The following is a 21220-nucleotide window of genomic DNA, read 5'->3' as shown; positions in this document are numbered from 1 at the left end:
AGACTTGTCAGAGGAGAGAGCCAGGAGGACGGAAAAAGTCCTCCGGGAAGAAGGTGCGGGGGGGGGGGGGGGGCGGGTGCAGGCAGCAGCGGGTCCCTGCCTTCCCGGCACCTTGACCTCCTCCGGTCCGAGGTCTCTCTGGCCAGAAGCGGAAGCGCGGTTTCTCGAAAGTAAAGGAAGAGACGAGAAAGCGGGACAGACTCGTAAAGAGCAAACCCCAGCCAGATGTGAGCAGGGCGCCGAGCCTCCAACGCTCCCAGCGCACATTATCCAAACAGCAGCCGCCGAGGATTAACTGTGTGTGTGCCCGCGGGCAGGGGAAAGCCGCGCTACCCTCCTCCTGGCCACCCTGGGGAGCCGGCCCAGTCTGGGAGGCACGGGGGACCCATCCCAGCCTCTGGAGGTCCTTCCAGGTGTGGGGGCGGCTGGGGGCCCAGGACAAAGAGGGTGGGGGCCCCCAAGTTGCTGGGTGGTAGGGGATGGGTTCCTAGGAGCCCAGGGGGCACTTGTTGCCAATGCTGTGGGATCGAGTCCCCAAACGGTGGCAGACCTGGGACACAGTTTCAGTCAGAGGCTCCCTGCTGGGGTCCAGGGACCACAGGCAGGTTTTGGAGAATCTGTGACCCCCCCCCAGAAAACAACGCAAAGCTGTGTGTGCATGCAAATGTTCACTGCGGGGCGGGGAGGATCTACTGCTTTGACTGGATTCTCAGAAAGCTCTGTGATCCAAAGGTTAGGAAGCCCTGGCTGGAGGCGCAGATTTTCCAGAGGACAGTGCGGTCTGGGTAGGGCCAGGAAGGACGTCAGCATTGCTCGGCCTCTATCAGACTCTGGTTCCTTGATATGAAAAACAGGCCTTTTCCCCGTCTTAGAGGCCCTAAACGGGTTCCCCCAGCCCCGCCTCGCACCCTAAACGGGTTCCCCCAGCCCCGCCTCGCACCCTGATAGCTGCTCCCGGCTTCTGCGGAGCTGCCCGGGTCAGGCTGGTCTCCGTCCCCAGACCGGGTCAGAACGGCGAGTTCTGGCATCTTATCATATCACAAGAAGAGGAAGGATCTGGCCAGAGTAACGAGGCTCTGCGGTGGTGAGAACCGTTTTCTCGCTTGCTTGCTTCTTTCCGGACTGTGTTCCCACGTTCTCCCCGAGCGGCTTGGATGTCACACCTGCAACTTGTGGATTGTCATCATCGCTGCTCCCAGGGGCCTCTCTGCCTGGCTACGTGCGCACAGGGGACGTAGAAACGGGGGTGCTCATTTGAGATGTTCCGGGGAAAACACAGACGATGGCACCCTAATGTCTCTTGCCTTGGAAATTCCTTCCTGCTGCTCCCCATGTCTGCCCGAAGGGCTGAGAAATCCTGAGGAAAGGGGGGGCCTGCAGACCTCCCCCCCCAGCAGGCACAAGGAGCGCCGGCTCTGGGCGGCAAAACCAGGAGGGCCCAGCGGCTGCGCCACAGAGACACGGGCCGCCCGCGGGCTCCCGTGGGAACAAAGGGAGAGACGCCTTGATCCCTGAGGGGCCCTGGAGAACTTCAAGGACACTGGCAGGATCACGTAAATGTGTCTCTGTCGGAGATGGGAGACGCTCGGGAATCGTTCACATCTTTGGCATATGCCTGAGGCTTGGCAAAACTCACATCCCTGCTTGCTTATCGACACAGGAAACCCAGAGATAAGCTCGTCTTGGTTCCTGCGCGCTTTCCTGGCCAACAGGACCCAGGCCTAGCACACTGGCTGACCTTCCCCTAGTGGCTCTGTCCTCAGCTGGCCTTCGCAGCAGGGATGCCCGGCGGGGGAGACACACAAGAAAAGCAAGAGAGACAAGTAGGCCACGTCTCTGTGCAGCCCCTGCCAGGCCTTCGTCTGGGGCCTTAGACAAGCCGTGTCTTTCTCAGAACTCCTGTGAACCAAGAAACATCCTGGATGTGATGGGAAAGCCTCCCCCTCCCCCTTCCCCGGAGGCCCAGAGCTTGGGAGTCCTGGAGCCGCACCAGGACACAAGGCTGGGCACGTGGCTTGGAGGAAAAACAGATAAAGAGATTTGCCCCTTTCTTTATCCCATCCGAGATGGCTTTAGTGTTCAAGAACTGGAGGACAGTTATCTTTTTTTTAAGATTTTTTTTTATTCATTAAGAGAGAGGCAGAGTGAGCACAAGCAGGGGGAGAGACAGCCAGAGGGAGACGGAGAAGCAGGCTCCCCGCTGAGCAGGGAGCCCAACATGGGACTCGATCCCAGGACCCTGAGATCATGACCTGAGCCGAAGGCAGACGCTTAACCCTCTGAGGCACCCAGGTGCCCCTGAAAGATAGTTATCTTAGAGATAATTAAAAGACAGGAATCCAGAGGCCCAATAGAGAGCAGAGTTCTAGAAACACAGCCAGTCAATGCCCCTGCTTTCCAGCGGCAACTGCTCGTTCTGGCCAGAGGCCTTAAGTCCTGAGCCTGGAGTGCTGCCCGACATCAGGGGGCCTTAGTCTCCTTGTCTATAAAGCGGAGATGGGTCCAGGGTCTCTAATCCAGAACCCATGCAGTCAGATGCGGCCAAAGTAAAATGCAGACATCTTTCAGCACATCTCACCCCACTGGGCTCTGCGCAGGGCCCCCCGCACCAGACCCTTGGATACCCTCACAACACTGCAGGTCACGCTCTTCTGCCAAAGTCCCTCATGCTAAACTCAGGGGGGAAAACCACGTTTTCAGAGCTTTTCGTATTTTGGGGACTTGAGGTAAAGGACTGTGACTCTGTAATTGTCACGCGGCCGATGAAAGGCCTGACAGCAGATACAAAGCACGAGAATGCTCGTGATGACTGTCATTATGGTAAGTATAATCTTCCTCCTTCCCTCCTCTTGGCTCGAGCCCCCACATCTCCCAGGAGGTTAGGAAAGGGATTACTCAGATCTCTTGAGGCAGAGACCAGGAGGCAGAGGGGCGCTGGTATGAAATGTGGCAACGAGGACCTGGAGTTTTCCAAGACATCCGCGTGAGACAGAAGGCTCAGAGGCATGGAAAGTTCCAGAAGAAAGGGAACCACAGTCTGAGCACATCTCGGGCATCACAGCCCACAGCTCAAGCCAATAGGCAAAGGGGCAAAGAGTCACAAGGCCAGCTCAGCCCTCGATGAAAGAAACAAATTCTGTCACCCGAACACCGAGCTGGCCCGGTCCCTAATGCTCTTCGTCACCCGCTTCCTTACTGCTTTAAAACTGGAAGTAGGAAAGCGACGCTGGGCAAGCCGCGGGCGGTCCTGCCGACTACCTGATTGTTGGTCCTCCATCAAGGCCGTAGTGCCCTCAGGCAACGAGGGCAGAATGCTCCCAATTCAGCAAGTATCTTCCGTGTTGGAAAGTCCTGGCCAGAATTAAGGACAGGAGTCTTGGTACCAACCCCCCCCCCCAAAAAATTAACAAGTCAGAACCCAAAGCCAGCAGCCGTGCCTGAGGGAGATTTCATCAGCCCCTTGATGGGTCAGAGGCCAGGGCCGACCAGAACGATGAGCCCCTCCCCCCGCAAGGTCTCTCTCTTCAGTTTTCCCAAGTGGTTCTAGGTCACGCCCATCCTGGAATTCCCTAGGAGCTCACACCTCCTACACAAGGATGTCTGGGCCAAACACTTAATGGCTTCCAGAACCCTCCCAAGTGGCCCCACATCCTCAGACAAGGGCAGCTCATGGAACGTGAAGACCAGAGACTCACGGGGGAGAGAACACTCCCAGGAGGCAGCACGTTCTACGTCCTTCCCTGTTTGGCAATCCCTTCTCTCTCCCTGGGCATATCACTGCTGGCCACTGGTCTGTTTTCTCATTCCTGGAAAAGACTATGTGACCTCAGTTAACGTCTGTAAGACGCTGGGTTCCAGATAAGCACAGCCTATCATTAGCAGTGATTTTTTTTTCCCACTGTGGCCCCAGCATTCTGCCTGTCCTAGCTATTTTGGGCCAGGCTGCCCAGCCATCCCACAAGGGCAGAGACCGGCACTGCAAACTTCTGCATTCTGTTCGGAAGAGGGGGGCCACAGGCGGGCTGATGGCGGCGTCCCACTGCCAAGGGCGGGGGTGAGGGAGTCTCTGTGGAGATTTGGAAGCGATGGAAACTTGGCGGCCAGACTCGGCCTCCCTGGCCACTGGCCCACGCTCCTTGCTCCTGGATGGCAGTGCCTGCCTTCTGGAAGGCTGGGGGCAGGCGGGAATCAGGACTGGCCGATGCAAGGACAGAACAGACCTACCTGTTGCTTCACCGGCCCTCACACCCGGAGAAGCCTTCCGTCTAAGGAGGACAAGGCTTTCTCTGGAAGGTCCCCCCCGCCGCCCTTGACTGGACGCAAAGACGAACCGTGAGGGACAAGCACGCGCACTGGCAGTCTGCCTTTTGCCATCTACGTGCTTCCTGACTCTAATCAGACATTTCCTGTCCCATGCCTCAGTTTCTCCATCTCTCCGAGTCGACATCCCTACCGCGGGAGTTCCTTTCTTGCCCTTTCAGAGATAACCTGGAGCTGTCACCAACAGGCAGCCCTGGACTTGATAAATAAAATGGGAGGGCCCCCTGGTGGACTGCTCCCTTCTAAGCCTTCACTGCGACATGAGTGAGCGAGAATGTAAGTAAACAGATGACGGGTGATTAAAGTGAAGATTTTCTAGTCTTTTATGTAGAGTTACGGAAACAAAAGGGGGAGAGGAAAGTTCTGGACGAAGGCCAAGGTGATGTCTCCAAGGATGCACAGGAAGTAAGGGGAATTTAAACCACAGGGACACCTAGGGGCACGCGAAGAGCGCTTTCGGAGCCTGGTCTCTCTGGAAGGCAGGAAAGCAGGTGTCTGTCCACTAGAGGACGTGAACACCCTTTGAGCTAGTAATTGTCCTTCCAGCAATTTATCCTACAGACGGACTCACAGTTGTTTTCCAACTCGTGAGTTCAAGGACTTGCCCTGAAACACTGTTGTAATGTAAGAAGATCACACCTATCCTAAAAGGACAGCATTACGGGCCTGGTACAAGAAATAACGGGACAGCCACACAGCGGAGTACAACGAAGCTCTGTAGAGAAGGAAACACGTCCCGACATAACGACACAGACCAAGCTGTGGTGCGAAGTGAAAAATGACAAACCTTTCTGAAAAACATTAACAGAGACCTAAGTAAATGGAAAGGCAAACCATGCTCTTCGGCAGAAGGCTCAACGTCGTAAGATAGCAGTTCTCTCCAAATTAATCTGTAAACTCCATTCAAAACCCCAAAAGTTAGGGGTGCCTGGGTGGCTCAGTTGGTTCGGCAACTGCCTTCAGCTCAGGTCATGATCCCGGAGTCCTTGGATCGAGTCCCACGTCAGGCTCCCAGCTCCATGGGGAGTCTGCTTCTCCCTCTGACCTCCCTTCTCATGCTCTCTCACTCTGTCTCTCTCTCAAATAAATAAAATTAAAAACAAAACAAAACAAAAAACAAAACAAAAGTTAGGGGTGGATGGGATGTAGGAGCGGCCTGAAGGGGAATTGTCCTACAACATGTGAAGGTTTATTATAAAGTGGTAAGAGTAAAAAAAAAAAAAAAAAAAAGTGGTAAGAGTGAGGACAGTGGTACTGAAGAAGACAACTGTCCCCATATGACATATTAGAAAGCCCCTAAACAGACCCATGTATTTATGGAAACTTGATCTATGACAAAAAAGGTATTGCACACATAACAATGGAAACGATGGATTATTTCCTAAAAATGACACTGAGAGGCTGGGGCGTCTGCAGAAGAAGAAATATACATGGCCAAAAAACATGGGAAATATACACAACCTCCCAGCCGTCAGGCAGTGAGAAGACATGTAATCCCATCAGATCCGCAGCGTGAACACGCCAGATAGTATCTGCGAAGCGGCAGGATCTCCCGGCCATTGCGTACAGTTTTATTTCCTTTTTTGTACAAGTTATAGTAGGCATACATATTGTTGAGGGATACATACCTATTTGCTAAAGTTACAACATAAAGCGTGAGAGTGATTCAAAATTGCATTGGCTTCCTGGGGTGGGAGGGGGTTTGGAAGGGGGAGGAGTCTGGAGGCCTTTCCAGAGAGCAGGACTAGCCTTTTCTTCCTCAGGCTGGGAGGCATATATAGATATAGAGATCTTAGAAAATAAAAGATTTGAATAATTTAAAATAGTGGTAATGTATGGTATATAGTTAGAACTCAGTTTCGCATAATGAGAAACAAATGAATTCCACAGGGGTTTGTCCCCTTTCCACCCCCCCCCCCCAAATAACCGAGTGGAAATAACAAATTTCCATTTGGTTTTTTTAAAAAAGTAATTTAATATACGCGTTTGTGATTTATTTGCGTGTCACAAAATCTCTGTAACGATAACGGCAAGAAACTAGGAACGGGGACTGCCTCTGGGCAGGGAATGCAGAACAGGGACCGGGAGGTTGTTTTTCTCCGGACACCATTTACATAATTTGATTTTTTCTCTTGCGCATCCGTTACCTAAGGGAAGGCTCTTGGAGGCCCTGGGGCGACTGCGCGCAGGCCAAGGCGCGAGTTGCAGGCCCGCAGAGCACCAGTCCTCGCCTAACTCACTGCTACCGGGCTTTTCTCGTTATTTCCAAAACGGGCGTTTTTGCAGGACTTGGGGGTGGAGAGCAATATATCCCATGAAAATAGCGCAGGGGCCGGCGAGGGGACTGGAGAAGCAGGGCGAACTGAAAACCCTTATTGGGGAGGAGGCTCCCTGACTGCAGACCGGCGGCGGGGAACCCACCCCCACCCCCACCCCCACCCCCACCCCCACCCCCACCCCCACTCCCACCCCCACCCCCACCCTCCCCCGCCAGGACACTCCGAGCCTGGAGACCTGCGCGCTGATCTCAGCTTTCCCAAGTGGCAGATCCGAAGGGCCGAGGAGAGGGGCTCGCTGACAACGAGGGTGCCAGAAAGGGGTCCGCGCTTCCCCGCCTCCCAGGAGACCCCAGGGGTCGACAGGGCGAGGCGAGAGGTCCTAAAATCTCCGCTCGAGAAATGATCCCGCCTCCCGCTTTTGCTGGGCCGACGCTCCGGGACAAAGCGGTGGAAGGGGCCTGCGGGGCGGTCCCCGCGCAAGTCTGCGCGCCTCCCTCTGGTCCTGGCCCCCGGAGGCGGCCTCCGGGCAGTAAAAACTACAACTCCCAGCAGTCCCGCTCGCGCTGGTGCGCAGCCGCAGAGCAGAGCCTGCCGGGAGCGCGCCCCGGAGACCCGGCGAGCGCGCCGGGCGGAAGTCGGCCGCCCGGAGGGTCCCGGCCTTGCCGCAGGGGAGCCCCGCCGCCCGCGGGCCCCGGAGCCAGCCTGCACCGGGTGAGTGACGGCTGCACCCGCGGCCGCCGCGCCCTCCCTCGCGACGGGCCTGCCCCGTAGCCCTCCCACCCCGCCACGTCCCGCCCCCGATCCTCAGACTCCCGAGAAACGGTCTCCTTCGTCCGACCGGCGGCGGACACCTACGCTGACTGACTCGCGGGGCCCTCACTGGCTCTGACTACTGCGGGACACCTCCCCCCTCTGACTGGTGCGGGACACCTCCCGCGGGACCCCTCCCCCTCTGACTTGAGAGACACCTCCCCTCTCTGACTAGCGTGGGACACCCTGCCCCCTGACTGGTGCAGGATGCCTCTCCCCTCCTACTGGTGCGGGTTGCCTCCCCCTCTGACTAGCATGGGACACCTCTCCCCTCTGACTAGTGTGGGACACCTCCCCCCTCTGACTGGTGCGGGACCCCTCCCCCTCTGACTTGAGAGACACCTCCCCTTTCTGACTAGCCGTGGGACACCCTGCCCCCTGACTGGTGCAGGATGCCTCTCCCCTCCGACTGGTGCGGGTTGCCTCCCGCCTCCGACTAGCATGGGACACCTCTCCCCTCCAACTTGAGAGATACCTACCCTGACTGACTTGCAGGACTCTCAGTGGCTCTGACTAGTACAGAACACCTCTCGCCTCTGACTAGTGCGGGACACCTCCCCCCTCTGACTGGTGTGGGACACCTACCCATTCTGACTAGTGTGGGACTCCTGCTGCCTCTGACTTATGGGACTCCCATCCCTCTGACTAGTGCAGGACACCTCCCCCCTCTGACTAGTGTGGGACACCTACCCCTTCTGACTAGTGTGGGAGTCCTGCCCCCTCTGACTTAAAGGGACTTCCATCCTTTGACTAGTGCGGGATACCTACCCTCTCGATTAGTGCAGGACACCTCCTACCTCTGACTAGCTCAGGACACCTGTTCCTTCTGACTAGTGTGGGACTCCCATGCCCTCTGACTAGCATGGGACATCTCCCCCATCCGATTCAGGGGACTCCTACCCTGCTCTGACTCTTCCCTCTGACTTGAGGGATTCTTCCCCCCTCTGACTATCATGGGACAACTTTGAACCCTGGAGTACTGCTCCTTTCACTGGGACAGCTATCCCTGAGTCCAGTCCCTTCCTTCCCCCCACCCCCACCATGATTTTAGTACCCCTTCCATGATTGCTGGGCCTATCCCCTCCCACTTGGGAGCCCTCCCCTCTCAGACTGGCACTTTGTCACACCTGCAGCAGGCCACCCTCCCCCGACCCTGGCCTCACCTTCCTTCCTTCTGTACCCAGACCACCTGCCGTCCTCCTGCGCTTCCATCTGGCCTGACCCTCTCACCCTAGGTGTGGCGCCCCCTCCTTCGTCCCTACTGCTTGCTGCCTTCCCTTTGCCCTGTGTGTCCCCAGGCTTGGCGGATCCCGGGACTCGCCGTCACTCTCCTGCCTGCCAGATCCAGCTCTCTCGCAGACGCCTTGGTGTGCCCGGGGAGCCGGGGTCTCTTAGCGCACCAGCCCCACTTGTCACCGTGGTCCCAGATGACATGCTCGACGTCGTTCCCCAGCATGGGTTCCAGGGCGTAGGTTTGGGGCCACGCGTCTGCTGTTGTTAGCGGGCTCCTCCCAGCTCCTCAGCGTAGGGAACAAGCCCGGCAAGAGCACAGGGTCACGGGAGGGTCCCCGAAGAGGAAGCAGGTGCTGCAGCCTCTCCTTCCTCTCCCTTTTCGGAGCGGTATTGGGACGGATGTCCCCCCAGCGCCCAGCCCCGGCCCGCAGGCCTCTGGGCGGGACAGTCCAGCGTGGGCCTGCGGGCACCGCGGGCAGCGGCCTCCCAGGCCCCTCCCCGGCAGCCTCAATGAGCCTTCTATTCCGGCCTCCAGGCCCCGCCGAAAGGCACGCGGGTGGGCCAGGCTGCTCCCTGTGGGCCTGGGCGGTGGGGGCTCCGGTGAGTCGTGCGTCTGTTCAGGGGCAGCCTGGAGGCTGAGCAGTCTCCTGTTCTCGCTGGACCCGTCACGGAAGGCGTGGGGCGCCCTGGGGCGGTGGAGGAAGTCCTAGACTTGCAAGAGTATCTGAGCCACGTCGCGTCCCTCCCCTCCCTCGGTCTGAGCGTTTGATGCTCTCCGCAGCAGCAGCCTTCTCCTCCCTGGAGCCTACCTCGGCCGTGGCTCCCGCCCCACCTCTCCGCCACAGCCCTGCCCTGAGTGTGTGGGTTTCGGCTGTCGATCCACCACGCTTCCTTGAGCCACAGAGGGGGTGCAGGCAGACCCGGACAGGGACGGGCCCGCGCCTCGCTCTGCTGGTGTGTCCCCCCCACCCCCCGCGGGGTGCCCCTGAGGTGGGCGCGTGCGGCCTCACAAGTACGTGGCCCCTTTCTTCGGAGTCTCAAGACCCTCCGGTGGCCGTCTGGGGCGCCACGCACACACCCGAGTGTTTCCTCTTTCGGAAGCAGCATCTCAGATCTGAGGGCGCGGCCGGGCGCCCTGAAATGCGTCAGCACCGTGACCGGGATGTCCTTTCTGTGTCGCGTAGACATCTGTGGAATGGTACCAGGGACGCGGGAGGGGACGTCTAACCAGTGCTCTCTTCCTTCCAGAATACTCTGGACTGTGGCTTTCGGGCTTTTGTGTGGGCTTTCCTCCTGGTGAGAGCAAGACAGTTACTTAGACAAGAGCGTCCTGACAGCAGGGAGATCTGGGAAGGTGTTCAGTTTGTCCGTCTGTTTCTCGTTTACCTGTAACAAGCGTGGTGGTTACCGGACCTTGCAGCTCAGGGTTCCCAAGCAGAGTGCCGCTGTGTCCGTGTTCACCAGGGACGTGCCGTGGGAAACAAGGCCTCGCGCAGGCACTGAGGGACAGCGTGGAAGGGTCCGATCCCAGCGCGGCCGCAATGGCCGCAGGGGGTCCAGCCGGGCCGTGTGCGTCCTGCGGTGCTGACCGCTGTGTCCGGGGAGCCTGGCCCTGGAGAGGACGGGACAGAAGACGGGCTCGGGCAGGTGCAAGCCCACTGATCTGGGTGCGTGGTGGGATTTTTATTGTGTCCCCTTATTCTCAGCTCTCTGGAAAACAGCCCTGATAATGCAGTGTTGTTTGGGATGCGGCTTTGACTGGAAGGGCAGCTTTTCGCCGAAGGTCCTCCCGACGTGTAACCTTGGCGATACAACACCGGCACACACGGCCCTCCTGTGATGTAACAGGGCAGGCGGTGCGGGGCTCTGGAGCTGTGCCACCCGCGCCATGGACAGAGCTGTGTGTGCACGGGTCCCAGCCCCTGGGAAAGCTGGACATCCTCTCCCTGTCTCCCTTGTGGTCGGCAGAGTAACGGCTCCCCGAGATAGCCACGTCCTAATCCCCAGAACCTCCAAGCGCGTGCTGTGGCAAGAGGGGACGAAGGTAGCAGATGGAAGGAAGGGTGCTAATCAGCTGACCTTGAACCAGGAAACGCATCCTGGAGTGTCCAGGTGGCCCAGTGTAACCCCGGCCAGAGGAAGCAGGAGACAGAGGCAGAGGAGTGGGGGACGGGGGTAGCAGAGAGGTGCGGAGACGCAGTGCTGCTGCGTGGAAGGTGAGCAGTGCCCGCTCCTCCGGAAGCAGCAGCCGTCCGGGGGGAGGGTTCTCCGCGGGGGCCTCTGAGAGAGCACAGCCCTTGCTTTCGGCAGTGGGGTCCTGCAGGGCCGTGAATGAGTGTGCCGCGTCAGGCCGGGGTGCTCACAGCAGCCGTCGAAACCCCACTCTCCTCAGGTGTAGGCTTATAGACGGAAACACGGCTGAAGAAGTTATCCTGAGCTGTGTTTAACTTGCTTCAGGAAGCAGTCGTGAGCGCCTGCTGTATGCAGAGCGAGGGAGTGCGAGGGGCGGCACCCCAGCCTTTAAGGAGACTGCTGTCGGGAGAGGACCTCAGGTAGTCCCTGGAGGACATACTTGGCTTCTGTGACTTGGCCTCTGCCTCTCACACCTGCCCAAATTCGAAAGGAAACTTTCCAATACACTAGAGCTTGGTGAGTACCAAGCAGGAGAGCCCCTTGGATCTGGCAACGCGTTCACAGAGCCTGGGTGTTCGATGATCGCTCCCCTGAGACACACCCAGCGGTCTTGGAGGCTCTGAAGCCCTGGGCCTCTGGGCCACTTTGTGTCACTCTGACGAGCGCAGGAGGAGCTCGCGCCTCTCCCACCAGGACGTGCACGTAGGCTGCGAGCAGAGCGTGGACTCTGACCTGCCTGCTGTCCGGACACGAGCCCCGCAGGACCGTTCCGTTCACAGACCGCGGTGGGGAAGGGGAGGCAGCCGCTGTCCAGGACAAAGGGCCTGAGGGGCACAGGCACAGTCTGAGGGGGGAGGCAGAGCCTAAGAGGGGAGGCAGAGCAGGCTGCGCTCTTGCTTCCTGCCCCTCCTAGATCCTGAAAGGGAGGAGTTTTGCTCCGGCAGCTGCTGTGAAACCTGTTTGTTCGGCCACTGGCCACACACCTGAAGGAAGAGGAGAAAGAGACCCTCCAGGCTGGCGGCTGTATTGGGAATGGCTGCCACCTTTCTTCCGAGCCTTCTGTAGAATCCCAAAGATGGCCCAAGAAGGTAGGGGTGGCCCCTTCCTCCGGGGGCCAGGGCAGGAGCGTCTCCCTGGCAGTGGTGCGCCCTTGGAGTCCAGGGACCCACTTGGGAGTGGAAAGACACCGAGTCACACCTTGCTGTTGCCTGTGTTAGAAGGAAGTGCTGGCGAAAGAAACCCGAGACATAGGGGAGTCGGTTAGCCGTTCTTGATACCTGTTGGAAAAAGAGGGCAGTGGGGAAGGAAGTTGGGCCTGGAGCAGCCTGGGTGGTGGTGGTTCCTCTGGGTGGCTCTTTGCAAGGACCTCGCCTTGCAGCGTGGTTGGCGCAGGAGAAGCGAAGCCCCAGGGGTGCGGTCCCTGGGGGTTTCTGAGCGGGAGAGAACTGCGGGCCCACCCAGACAGGTGAGCTTGGCCAAAGAGCCTGCAACGTTTTCCGTAGCAGCTTGGTTCTGATTTTCCCGGAGATACCAAATCAGCCCATTAGGCTGCAGGTGGTGGGGCTGACAGCCTTGTCTCGGGACAGCAAATGTTTGGATTGCTTAGAACCTCGAGGGGTTCTAGGAGACCACATCCCACGGGCCCCTCTCCTGGGAGCGGCTTCGTCCACTTCGCACTCGTCCACTTCGCACTCAGCCTTCACCGGCACACTTCAACCGCGTGCATGGCTGGAAGTTTTGGGGGGAGGGGGTGTTGTTTTGTTTTGAAATAAAAACACAGGCTCTCATTCTACACAAGACAGGCCGCTCACCGTCAGCTCTGGGTGTGGACCAGCCGGAGTTGTGGAGAACAAATAGGCATCTGATTTTCTGCTACAAAATGAAAGTAACTCCTGGGATCTTAGCGGAGGGATGGCGATCCAGGTTGGGTTTTGATGCAAAGAGAAATGATTCCAGCGGCAAAAAGGGATTTCTGGAAGGCGGACAGAGTTCCGCGCTGCCTGGAAGAGGTCATTCCTTGAATAACAGAAGGTGACGGGGCCCGGGGGCTCCCTGCCCTCCAGGAGCTCACAGCCAAGCCGGACAGATGGCGGCAGGAAGGCGTGGTCTGCGCTGTTACAGAGCCACGTCCCGGGAGGAGGAGGCACAGAGGGCCGTGTGTGAGAATGTGCACTTGTTTCCGGGGCTCCCTTGGCAAGTTCCCACAAACATGGTGGCTGGAAACCACACACGCGTGCTCTCACAGTGCCGAGGCCAGCAATCCACTGTTCGTGTCACTGGGCTGAAATCAAGAGTTGTGCTCCCTTCGCAGGCTCTAGGGGACAACCTGTCCTTGTCTCTTCTGGCTTCTGGGGGTTCTAGGTGCTTCGGGCTGTGGCCACATCACTCTCCTCTCTGCCTTCGTGGTCAGTGGCCTCTTCCATCACTGTCTAATGTCCCTCTGCCTTCCTTTCATAAGGACACTCAGGGTCGCCTCTGGGCTTCCCCTGGATTAACTTCCCATCTCGAGACCCTCAACTGAGCCACATCTGCAGAGTCTTTATTGACAGATGAGGGGACACTCAGGTTTGGGGTTGAGGCCGGGACACCTTTGGGTGTCCACAGGAGGGAAGCTCACTGGTCGGGGAGGGGGTCCTTCACCATAGACCCAGGACAGGGTGGGAAAGGGACAGCAGAAGCATCACTATCATGGCACACCCAGGGACTTCCAGATGGTTCTGGGTGGTCAGAGAGATCATCATCCCTGGTGGCAGAAGCATCATGCACAGGGGCTTGGCTGTGGGCTATGGAATTATAAAATGCCCAGCACTAACTAGGGGAGTGGCGGGGGTGGGGGGCAGCTGAGGAGTTCGTCCTCTAGTGGGCCAGCTTTGGGATCTAGCAGAGAACTTTAATCGGATTCACTTTTTAGAAAAATCACGCTATCAGCTGTGTGGAGGCTGGAGTTGAGAGCGTCTAGGCCGCGCACTGTTTCTCTGGACGGATGGGCAGTCCGTGTGTTCAACTTTGCAGGCCGCAGCGTCCCTCACGAGGCTGCCGTGCTCTCTACTTACAGGATGGGCCAGCCGCTCGTGCCGGTTTACCTGACGGTTTACTTCCCCTCCGGGCAGGGGGGCAAAAGTGCCAGCAAAGGGATGAGGGGAGCGGGCAGCCAGGAGCAGGCGACCTGGCCCGAGTCCTGCAGCACGTGACTCAGCCGGCAGCTCCGGGGAGTGGGCTCCGGTCTGCCTCCGTTTACGTGCAGAGGAGCCGAGGCCCCGAGATGCCAGCTCGGGCAGCTGGTGAGTGGCACAGCGCAGGTTGGACCTGGATGACCTAGAACGGCAGGAGGCCACGGCGAGATAGGCCCCAAGTCTGGAGCTGGGGTGTAGACCAGGCCGGTGAGGGGGCCCGGCGCCTGCTGGGATGTGAGGAGGAAGTGACCCAGCTGTGCCCCAGGATGCCTCCTGAGGTCTGGGAGCCGCCTCGCTGGCCAGGAGATTCCTGAGGGAGCCCTTTCCGCAGGCGGACGAGGAGGCTCGGCCGCTGGGCCTGCTGGGGCTGGACTTCAGGGCACAGGTGCAGGCTAGGAAGGCGCGGGGAGCCCTCCCTCTCGTGGCTGTGCCCCTGGAGACTGCGGTCATCTCAGGGAAGGTGCAGAAGAAGGGGTGGGTGGCAGGGAAGGAGCTACAGCCTCGGGGGCAGAGGAGAGGCGGGAGGAAGAGGACCTGGGAGAGTGTCGCCGTGGGGCCTCACGGTCCCTGCTGGCAGGAGGCTCAGCTGTGGGACATGGAGCATCCTGGAGGGACCGAGGGAGGGTTGCTCTTCCAGGGTGGTAAGGGACGGGGAGGGACCAAGGTGTCTCAGGGTGGAAAGGGGTTCTTTCTCCATTCAGAATCGGGGACTCACCACTGCTGTTCAGGACGGTGAGGGCCAGGGAAGGGCCAAGGTGTCGGGGGTTGAGGATGGTTCTCTGCTGGCTCACGGATAAACATGCGTCCGCAGTATTTATCGGGTGCTTTCAGCATACCTGCGAGTAGAACCTGGAGATCAGATGGCTCCTCGGGTGGCAGATTTGGACACGAATGTAGGAGGCGAAGGACCCAGTAGAGCAGGCGTAGCGGAACCATCCCCAGGCAGCAGGATGGGGGCTCTTGTTCCCCGGAGCCCCTGGACCAGGGCCAGGCAGCCTGGTGCATGAGGTGTGCGTATGGGGCTCTACCCTGGGCCCCCACGTCCTCTGCGGGAAGCCAGCAGACAGGAGATGTGCCGAGATGACCGATGGCAGGATGGTGACTCAGGAATGGAGAGGGTGCAGACCAGGGGCCAGGAGGACCACACATCACAACGGGGACACCAGGCTACCGCTCGGTGTGACAGCTGGGGGCGGGAGGCAGGGCTGGAGCTGAGGGCTGTTGCAGGTGTGGGCATGGTTGTCATTCCTTTGGCAAATGTATGCAGAGTTTCCACTGTGGGCCCCGCTGTGGACCTGGGCTGTGAGCTCACGGTGGGCTAGTCCCTGCCCCGCGGCGCTAAGGTAGAGCGGAAGTAATGACATAAGCTGCCATGCCGGCGAGTGGGCAGGCATGCAGGGCCGTCTTGGGGCAGCGGGCAGCCACGTCTTCCTGAGGGGCATCCAGAGAAGAAAGTGAGGCAGCCGTGCGGGGGAAGGAGTGGCCTGGGCAGGGGTGCACGAGGGCTGTGGCGGCCAGTTAGCGGCAGAGGAGCCGGCTTGGAGGGGTGAGGTCCCGGCAGGGGCCCGGTAGTAGGGAGGGTTTCCTCCTCCAACACATGCTGACAGGGTCTGAGCTGCTTGCGTGGGTAGCAGGGGTCTCTGGCTCTGGGGCACGTAGGTCAGCAGGGAGGAGCGTGGCAGCAAGTGAGTGCAGGGGGCGAGCTGGGTGGAGGGGCGACCGAATGGACAGGCCTCCTGTCGGAGCAGCTGTTGTGGAAGGAGACTGGGGCCAAGCCTGGGGTGCTCCAGGGGCTCATGGTTCAGAACTTCTGGTCGCAGAACAGCCTCGCACAGAAAAGAGCGTCTCCCCCTTTTCAGTGACAGGTGACAGTCACAAAAGGGAAGTCACAGCTTCCCGGTGAAAATCTGGCCCCAGGCAGGTGGGAATGTAGCTGCACCCCATCCGCAGCGCTATTCCGGAGGGAGGAGTTGGGGGCGAGGGAATAAGACTTACTTGGAAATCGTAAGTTCCAAATGCGTTAGGAACCCCGGCAGAATCTGGAACAGGAGGTGAGAGGTGGGAGGCGAGAGCCCAGCGGCCACGTCACGCAGGGGCTCCAGGCTGGGTGGCTTGGGCCCAGTCGCGGTTTGCGAAGATCCAGGGCTGGGCGCAGTCGAGGAGGGGCAGCAGCCGGGACCCCCGTTTCCCCGCTGAGGAGGCTCAGCCACCAGCTCTGTGGCCACGACGGAGCCACTTCCTGGGGGAGGAGAGCGCCCTGGCCCAGGAGGGAAGCCTGGGACAGCACCTGAGGGAGGAGGGGGGGAGTTTCCTGAGCCTGCTCCCCGGCCCCCCAGCCCACATGGCACCCTCCTGGCACCTTGCTTGCTCCTTAGAGGTCCCTTTTGGGCACCTGAGCCTATGGGCAAAACCCAAACATCCGCCCAAAAGCCAGAGAAGGAAAGGCTTCCACGTGGAACTGTTGCCGGGTCTTTCCACCCTCGGTGCCAGCGGCCTGTGGTGTGGACGGGAGCTCCCCAGCAGCCCCTGCGCGTGGGCCGCGTGGACTGGGGTGCGGGGAGAGGCCTGGGTGGTGTGGAGCTGCCCAGTCCCCACCCTGCCCCGCTGCCCCCCGGCAATGAGAGGAGCGTCTGCCCCTGAAGTCCCATTGTTGGTTGTTTTGGGGGTAGGGGGCAGAGGTGCCCCCGTGCTTCAGCCGGGGGCCTGTCTTGGGCGGGGACAGACTGAGTCACAACTGGAGACAGAGGGCGAGAGCCGCAGACCAGGGCTCTGCCGAGTCTGCCCCCCCCAGCTTGGCAGCCGCCCTGAGACAGACGCGGGCCTGGCGCCGCAGTGGCCTCGCCGACCAGGCCACATGCTCTGCTGGGGACGGAAGCTGGGGCAGGTGGGGAACGACAGCCCTTGCCAGCCGCCGCCCCCCAGCTGTGCTGCTGCACCTCAGAGCGCGCCGGGGTCCCAGGCCAAGCCAGGCCCCCAGTGAGGCCCGCTGTGCTTTGGGGCCGGTGCACCGATGCTAGGCTCCAGGCCGGAGGGCGGGTCAGACGCTGGTTCCTCTGTCATTTGCATTAACAGAAGGGCGCCAGAGGCTAGACTTAGCCAAAAACAGAATTGTTTCATTTAGCCTAAGTCTGCGTTATGCTTATATTAATATTACAGAATCCTAGCCCAGGCGGAAGTCAGGACTCCCTGGGTGAGCAGATGTCTCCCCTGTGCGCTGTCCTGGGAGCGTGGGACACAGCGGAGCCCACCGACTGCCGTGTAACGTGATGTCATGGGGGGTGGCAGATACCCAGGAAGGGGATGTGGAGGCTGCTGTTGGGAGCAGAGCCCTCGGGGAGAGCTGCCCGAATGAGATCATGTTTGACGAGCATACACAGTGGGACCTCTCTGCGCCCTGTGCCCCCAAGACCCCTCAGCACCCCCACTCCCTCCCTCGCCCCCTGCGGCTCCCTCTTTCTAAGCTGGCAAAGCACCAGCCTACACAGAACTTGCCCTCACTGAGCTTTCTGTCTTGCCAGTCAAGACGGAGCAGACGGAAGAATTCTGCTTTGGGAAGACTTCTCATCCTGCCAACTAAGAGTAAATAAAGATATTGCTAGACTCAGTGTTTAATTAAGCCAAGGAAGTGACAATGGCCGCAAAGTAGCGGCCCTGCCGTTCTGGGTACAGCAGCCTTCGGGCCGTGCACCTTCTAGTCATTGGAAAGCCACTGTACTTTGCAGGTCACTGACCCCTGTCCTCTCTGTCTGGGTGCCCAGGTCCCGCCTGCCCTTCGGTCTGATGCCCGTCCAGCCCTCCAACCACCTGGAATGGAATGAGCCTATGCACTCCCTCCGGATAAGTGTGGGGGGCCTTCCGGTGCTGGCGTCCATGACCAAGGCGGCGGACCCCCGCTTCCGTCCCCGCTGGAAAGTGATCCTGCCGTCCTTCGTGGGCGCTGCTGTCCTCTGGCTGCTCTACTCCCACCGCCCACCCCCAGGCAGGCCCCCTGCACCCAACACCCACAACTGGAGGCTCAGCCAGGTGCCTGCTGACCGGTACAATGACACCTACCCCCTGTCTGCCCCCCAGAGGACGCCGGGCGGGACTCGGTACCGAATCGCAGTTATTGCCGACTTGGACACAGAGTCTAGAGCCCAAGAGGAAAATACCTGGTTCAGTTACCTGAAGAAGGGCTATCTGACCCTGTCAGACAGCGGGGACAAGGTGGCCGTGGAGTGGGACAAAGGCCACGGGATCCTCGAGTCCCACCTAGCTGAAAAGGGGCGGGGCATGGAGCTGTCTGAGCTCATCGTCTTCAATGGGAGACTCTACTCTGTGGACGACCGGACCGGGGTCATCTACCAGATCGAGGGTACCAGAGCCGTGCCATGGGTGATTCTGTCCGATGGCGACGGAACTGTAGGGAAAGGTAAGTCGGGCCCTCCCAGTCTCCCGGCTTCGGCTGGGGTGGTGGGGGCGGGGTTTGCGTTGGCTTGCGCACGTGTGGTAAAGCAGTCACACGACGGGGGCAGAGACCACCAGGTAGAGCCATCTCCCTCCTTCCGACCCACAGCTGCCGCCCCCCACCCCACCCCCGCTGGCCTCACACCGAAGCCGTCTCTACAGTAGGAGCTTGTTTCTAGAAGACTGGCCAGGAAGCGGGTCCTTCCCAGGACAAGTGTGAGGGCCGTGTCGCCGCCGCTCTCGGCGCTCCTGGGAATGAGTCCCTTCTTACGTCTTCAAGGGGTCTTCAGAGCATGTGGGAATGACAGCCCCACACATCGTACCTTTAAGCCGTGGGGTCAGATTGCTCCCATTTTGAACTGAGACTTTACTGAGAAGGTAAATGTACGCTGTCCAGCTCTCCCTTCTGCCGACACGGCAGCAGGAGGGTCTGTGCGTGGGTGGCAGTGACTGGGCTCAAGTGGGATCCGAGCTTGGAACTCCTGTGACCCGCTGCTCTGCTGTGTGCTGGAAAGGAGTTACCGCGTTCAGGCAGGGGGAGCACAGAGCGAGGGAGGCGCTGGGCGCGGGCGCGGGTGTGGACAGAGGCCTCCGTGCTCGTCCCCGTGCCCCGCGTGGGTGCGCACGCTCCAGGAACCTGCGTGCTGCCGGCCCCTCTCGGGTCAGAAAAGGAATGGCAGCAACCATCGGGGCCCGTGGGACACACGCTGTCTGCCAGCTCTCCTCGCGGTTGTAAAACCCCTCCGCGCTTGCCCAGGCCTGGGGCAATGGGCCGGGAACTATCTGGAGCAAGTTTCAGAGAAGATGCGGGTTGCCCGTTTCCTGCTGTAGTCGGTCCGCGTTCATGGGCAGCCGTCGTAGTTGAGGTCTTCCCCGCTGGGTCAGGAAGAAAGCAGAGCCTTGGGTTGCCCTGTGGTCGGGTCATCGGAAAGAACGGAAGGCCTGGTAAAGGGAGAGGGTCTCTTCTGGAACGTGACCCAGGGGAGCTGGCGAGGCCGCTGGGACCATGGGAGCTCAGCAGGTCCCTCCAGAGCCGCCCGCAGAGAAGCATTCTGCTGGCTGCTGCCGTTGCTCGGGGCGGGCCACTGCTCTGGGTCCTCAGTGCCAGCGAGAAGCTTGCAGAACATCTGGGAAAGCAAGCGCAGTCTAGAACACAGTGCGGGGTGGGGGGGCGCACCCCGCACAGCCTGAGGGCACTGCAGCCTGCAGGTCAGGCTCACGGCAAATGAATGATCACAGTGCTCGGCGCGGACTGCGGGCGCCCCCACCAGCCCCTCTTAGCTCTGGCTGCTGGCACTTCCCCTGCTCTCTGTGGGCACCAGGCATGGTGGTGGGGAACCGCTCTCTGCCGTGGTAATCACCCCAGACACTTCCTCGGCCCTGGGTTGAAGGGGTCCTGAGGCTGGGGCGTACGGCTTGAGAAGCAGCGTGCGGATCGGAGGAGACTGACGAGCGGCGGGCAGGGCCTTTGGGAGTGGATGGGCAGGCAGCTGAGGTGCCAGTGGCAGGAGGCACTGGAATCCGTTTAGGAGAGGCCGTCCCAGCGGAGGGTTCCTGGACCCAGTGGCCAAAGAGAACGTGACACATCCTAGAGGGTGGGGAGGGGAGAGCGTAGAAGGCGGAGGGAGGTGCCCGACTGCCGACCCTCTGGGAACGGAGCCTGAGCCAGGCTGTCCTGCCCCCTGCCCTCTCATCACCGCCTCGTGGGAAGTCCGGCATGGGTCATCTCCGACACTCAACGTCGCCGGACGCCACGGGAACCCGGGGAGCAGAGGGGTGGCTGTTCTCTCAGGCATGCCCCCTCGTCTCCTTGTCCCCAGGCTTCAAGGCCGAGTGGCTGGCTGTAAAGGACGAGCATCTGTATGTGGGCGGCCTGGGCAAGGAGTGGACCACCAGCACGGGGGAGGTGATGAACGAAAACCCAGAGTGGGTGAAGGTGGTGGGCTGCAGAGGCAGCGTGGACCACGAGAACTGGGTGTCCAGCTACAATGCTCTGCGGGCCGCTGCAGGGATCCAGCCTCCAGGTAAGGGCCTGGCCCCGCCTTGGGGGGCGTCTGACAGGGGCTGGCGTGCTGCGCATGTGCTTTCTCCAGCCGTTTGCTTCCAAACCACCGCAGGGTCATTCGGGGCTCACGTTTGTTGATTTCTGTCCGTGATGGCCGCTCCCACAGGCCAGTGGCTTCTGGGGACAGGAGCCATTTGCCCTTCCTTCACTCGCCCCGACACATGGCCTCCCACTGTGTCAGACTGCAGCCCCCTCCCGCTGAGCTCTCTGGCTGTCGCGCCCCCGACAGAGCGCTGGCTCTCCGCCTCGCCTTCCAAGAGTTGTCGCCGTGTGTGGTGGGGGGTCGTCCTGCTCAGAGTGGACAGGCAGCTCTAGGCTTGGGGAGTATGACGCTGAGGACACTGCTTCGCCCCCAGATAGAAGGCATGCTACTTCCTTTTCAACTCTGAGCAACCTCTCCCCCGACCCCGACCTCTGCCTGACCAATCAAACCTGCTCGTTCACCCCGCTCCCTTCCCCTGGTCCCGCTTTGTGCTCCTCAGCACCAAGGACACAGAGATGCCAGCAGAACTCATGGCCACAGGTGACCAGAGATGGGGCGCCGAGGACAGAAGGGCCTGTGTGGTCTTTGTTACTCTGGATAATCTAGAACAAGGACAGGTGGAGAGGCCTATAGGACAGAGGAAGGTCCGAAGAGGATTGAGTGGGGACGCTGCCCCAGCGGACAGGACAGGCCACCGCCTCGCAGTGTCCGCGGCATAAAGCCTGTGCGGGGAAGGAGGCACCGCGGGCGCGCTCCCGTATGGCGGACCGTCCTGCCC

At 60.1% G+C, this 21220-nt stretch overlaps 1 protein-coding gene across 2 annotated transcripts in view; it reads left to right on the top strand.

Moving 5' to 3' along the window:
• Positions 1–7198: 7198 nt before the first annotated feature.
• The window catches only part of LOC308356420 (soluble calcium-activated nucleotidase 1), a 30975-nt gene continuing 16953 nt past the window's right edge, over positions 7199–21220 (top strand). Inside the window, exons 1-3 of one of the 2 annotated variants that reach the window (XM_080825404.1) lie at positions 7199–7310; positions 17707–18359; positions 20215–20418. In XM_080825404.1, coding sequence (XP_080681530.1) covers positions 17729–18359; positions 20215–20418 — 835 coding nt within the window. In that variant the 5' untranslated portion in view covers positions 7199–7310; positions 17707–17728. The remainder of the gene's footprint in view (positions 7311–17706; positions 18360–20214; positions 20419–21220) is intronic. The other variant, XM_080825402.1, reaches the window with a different exon arrangement.

The sequence above is a fragment of the Martes martes genome (genome assembly GCF_963455335.1).
Source record: "Martes martes genome assembly, chromosome: 16".
NCBI classification, from domain to species: Eukaryota; Metazoa; Chordata; class Mammalia; order Carnivora; family Mustelidae; genus Martes; species Martes martes.
The sequence above is the reverse complement of the archived record's forward strand: the minus strand, read 5'-3'. Positions and strand labels throughout refer to the sequence as shown.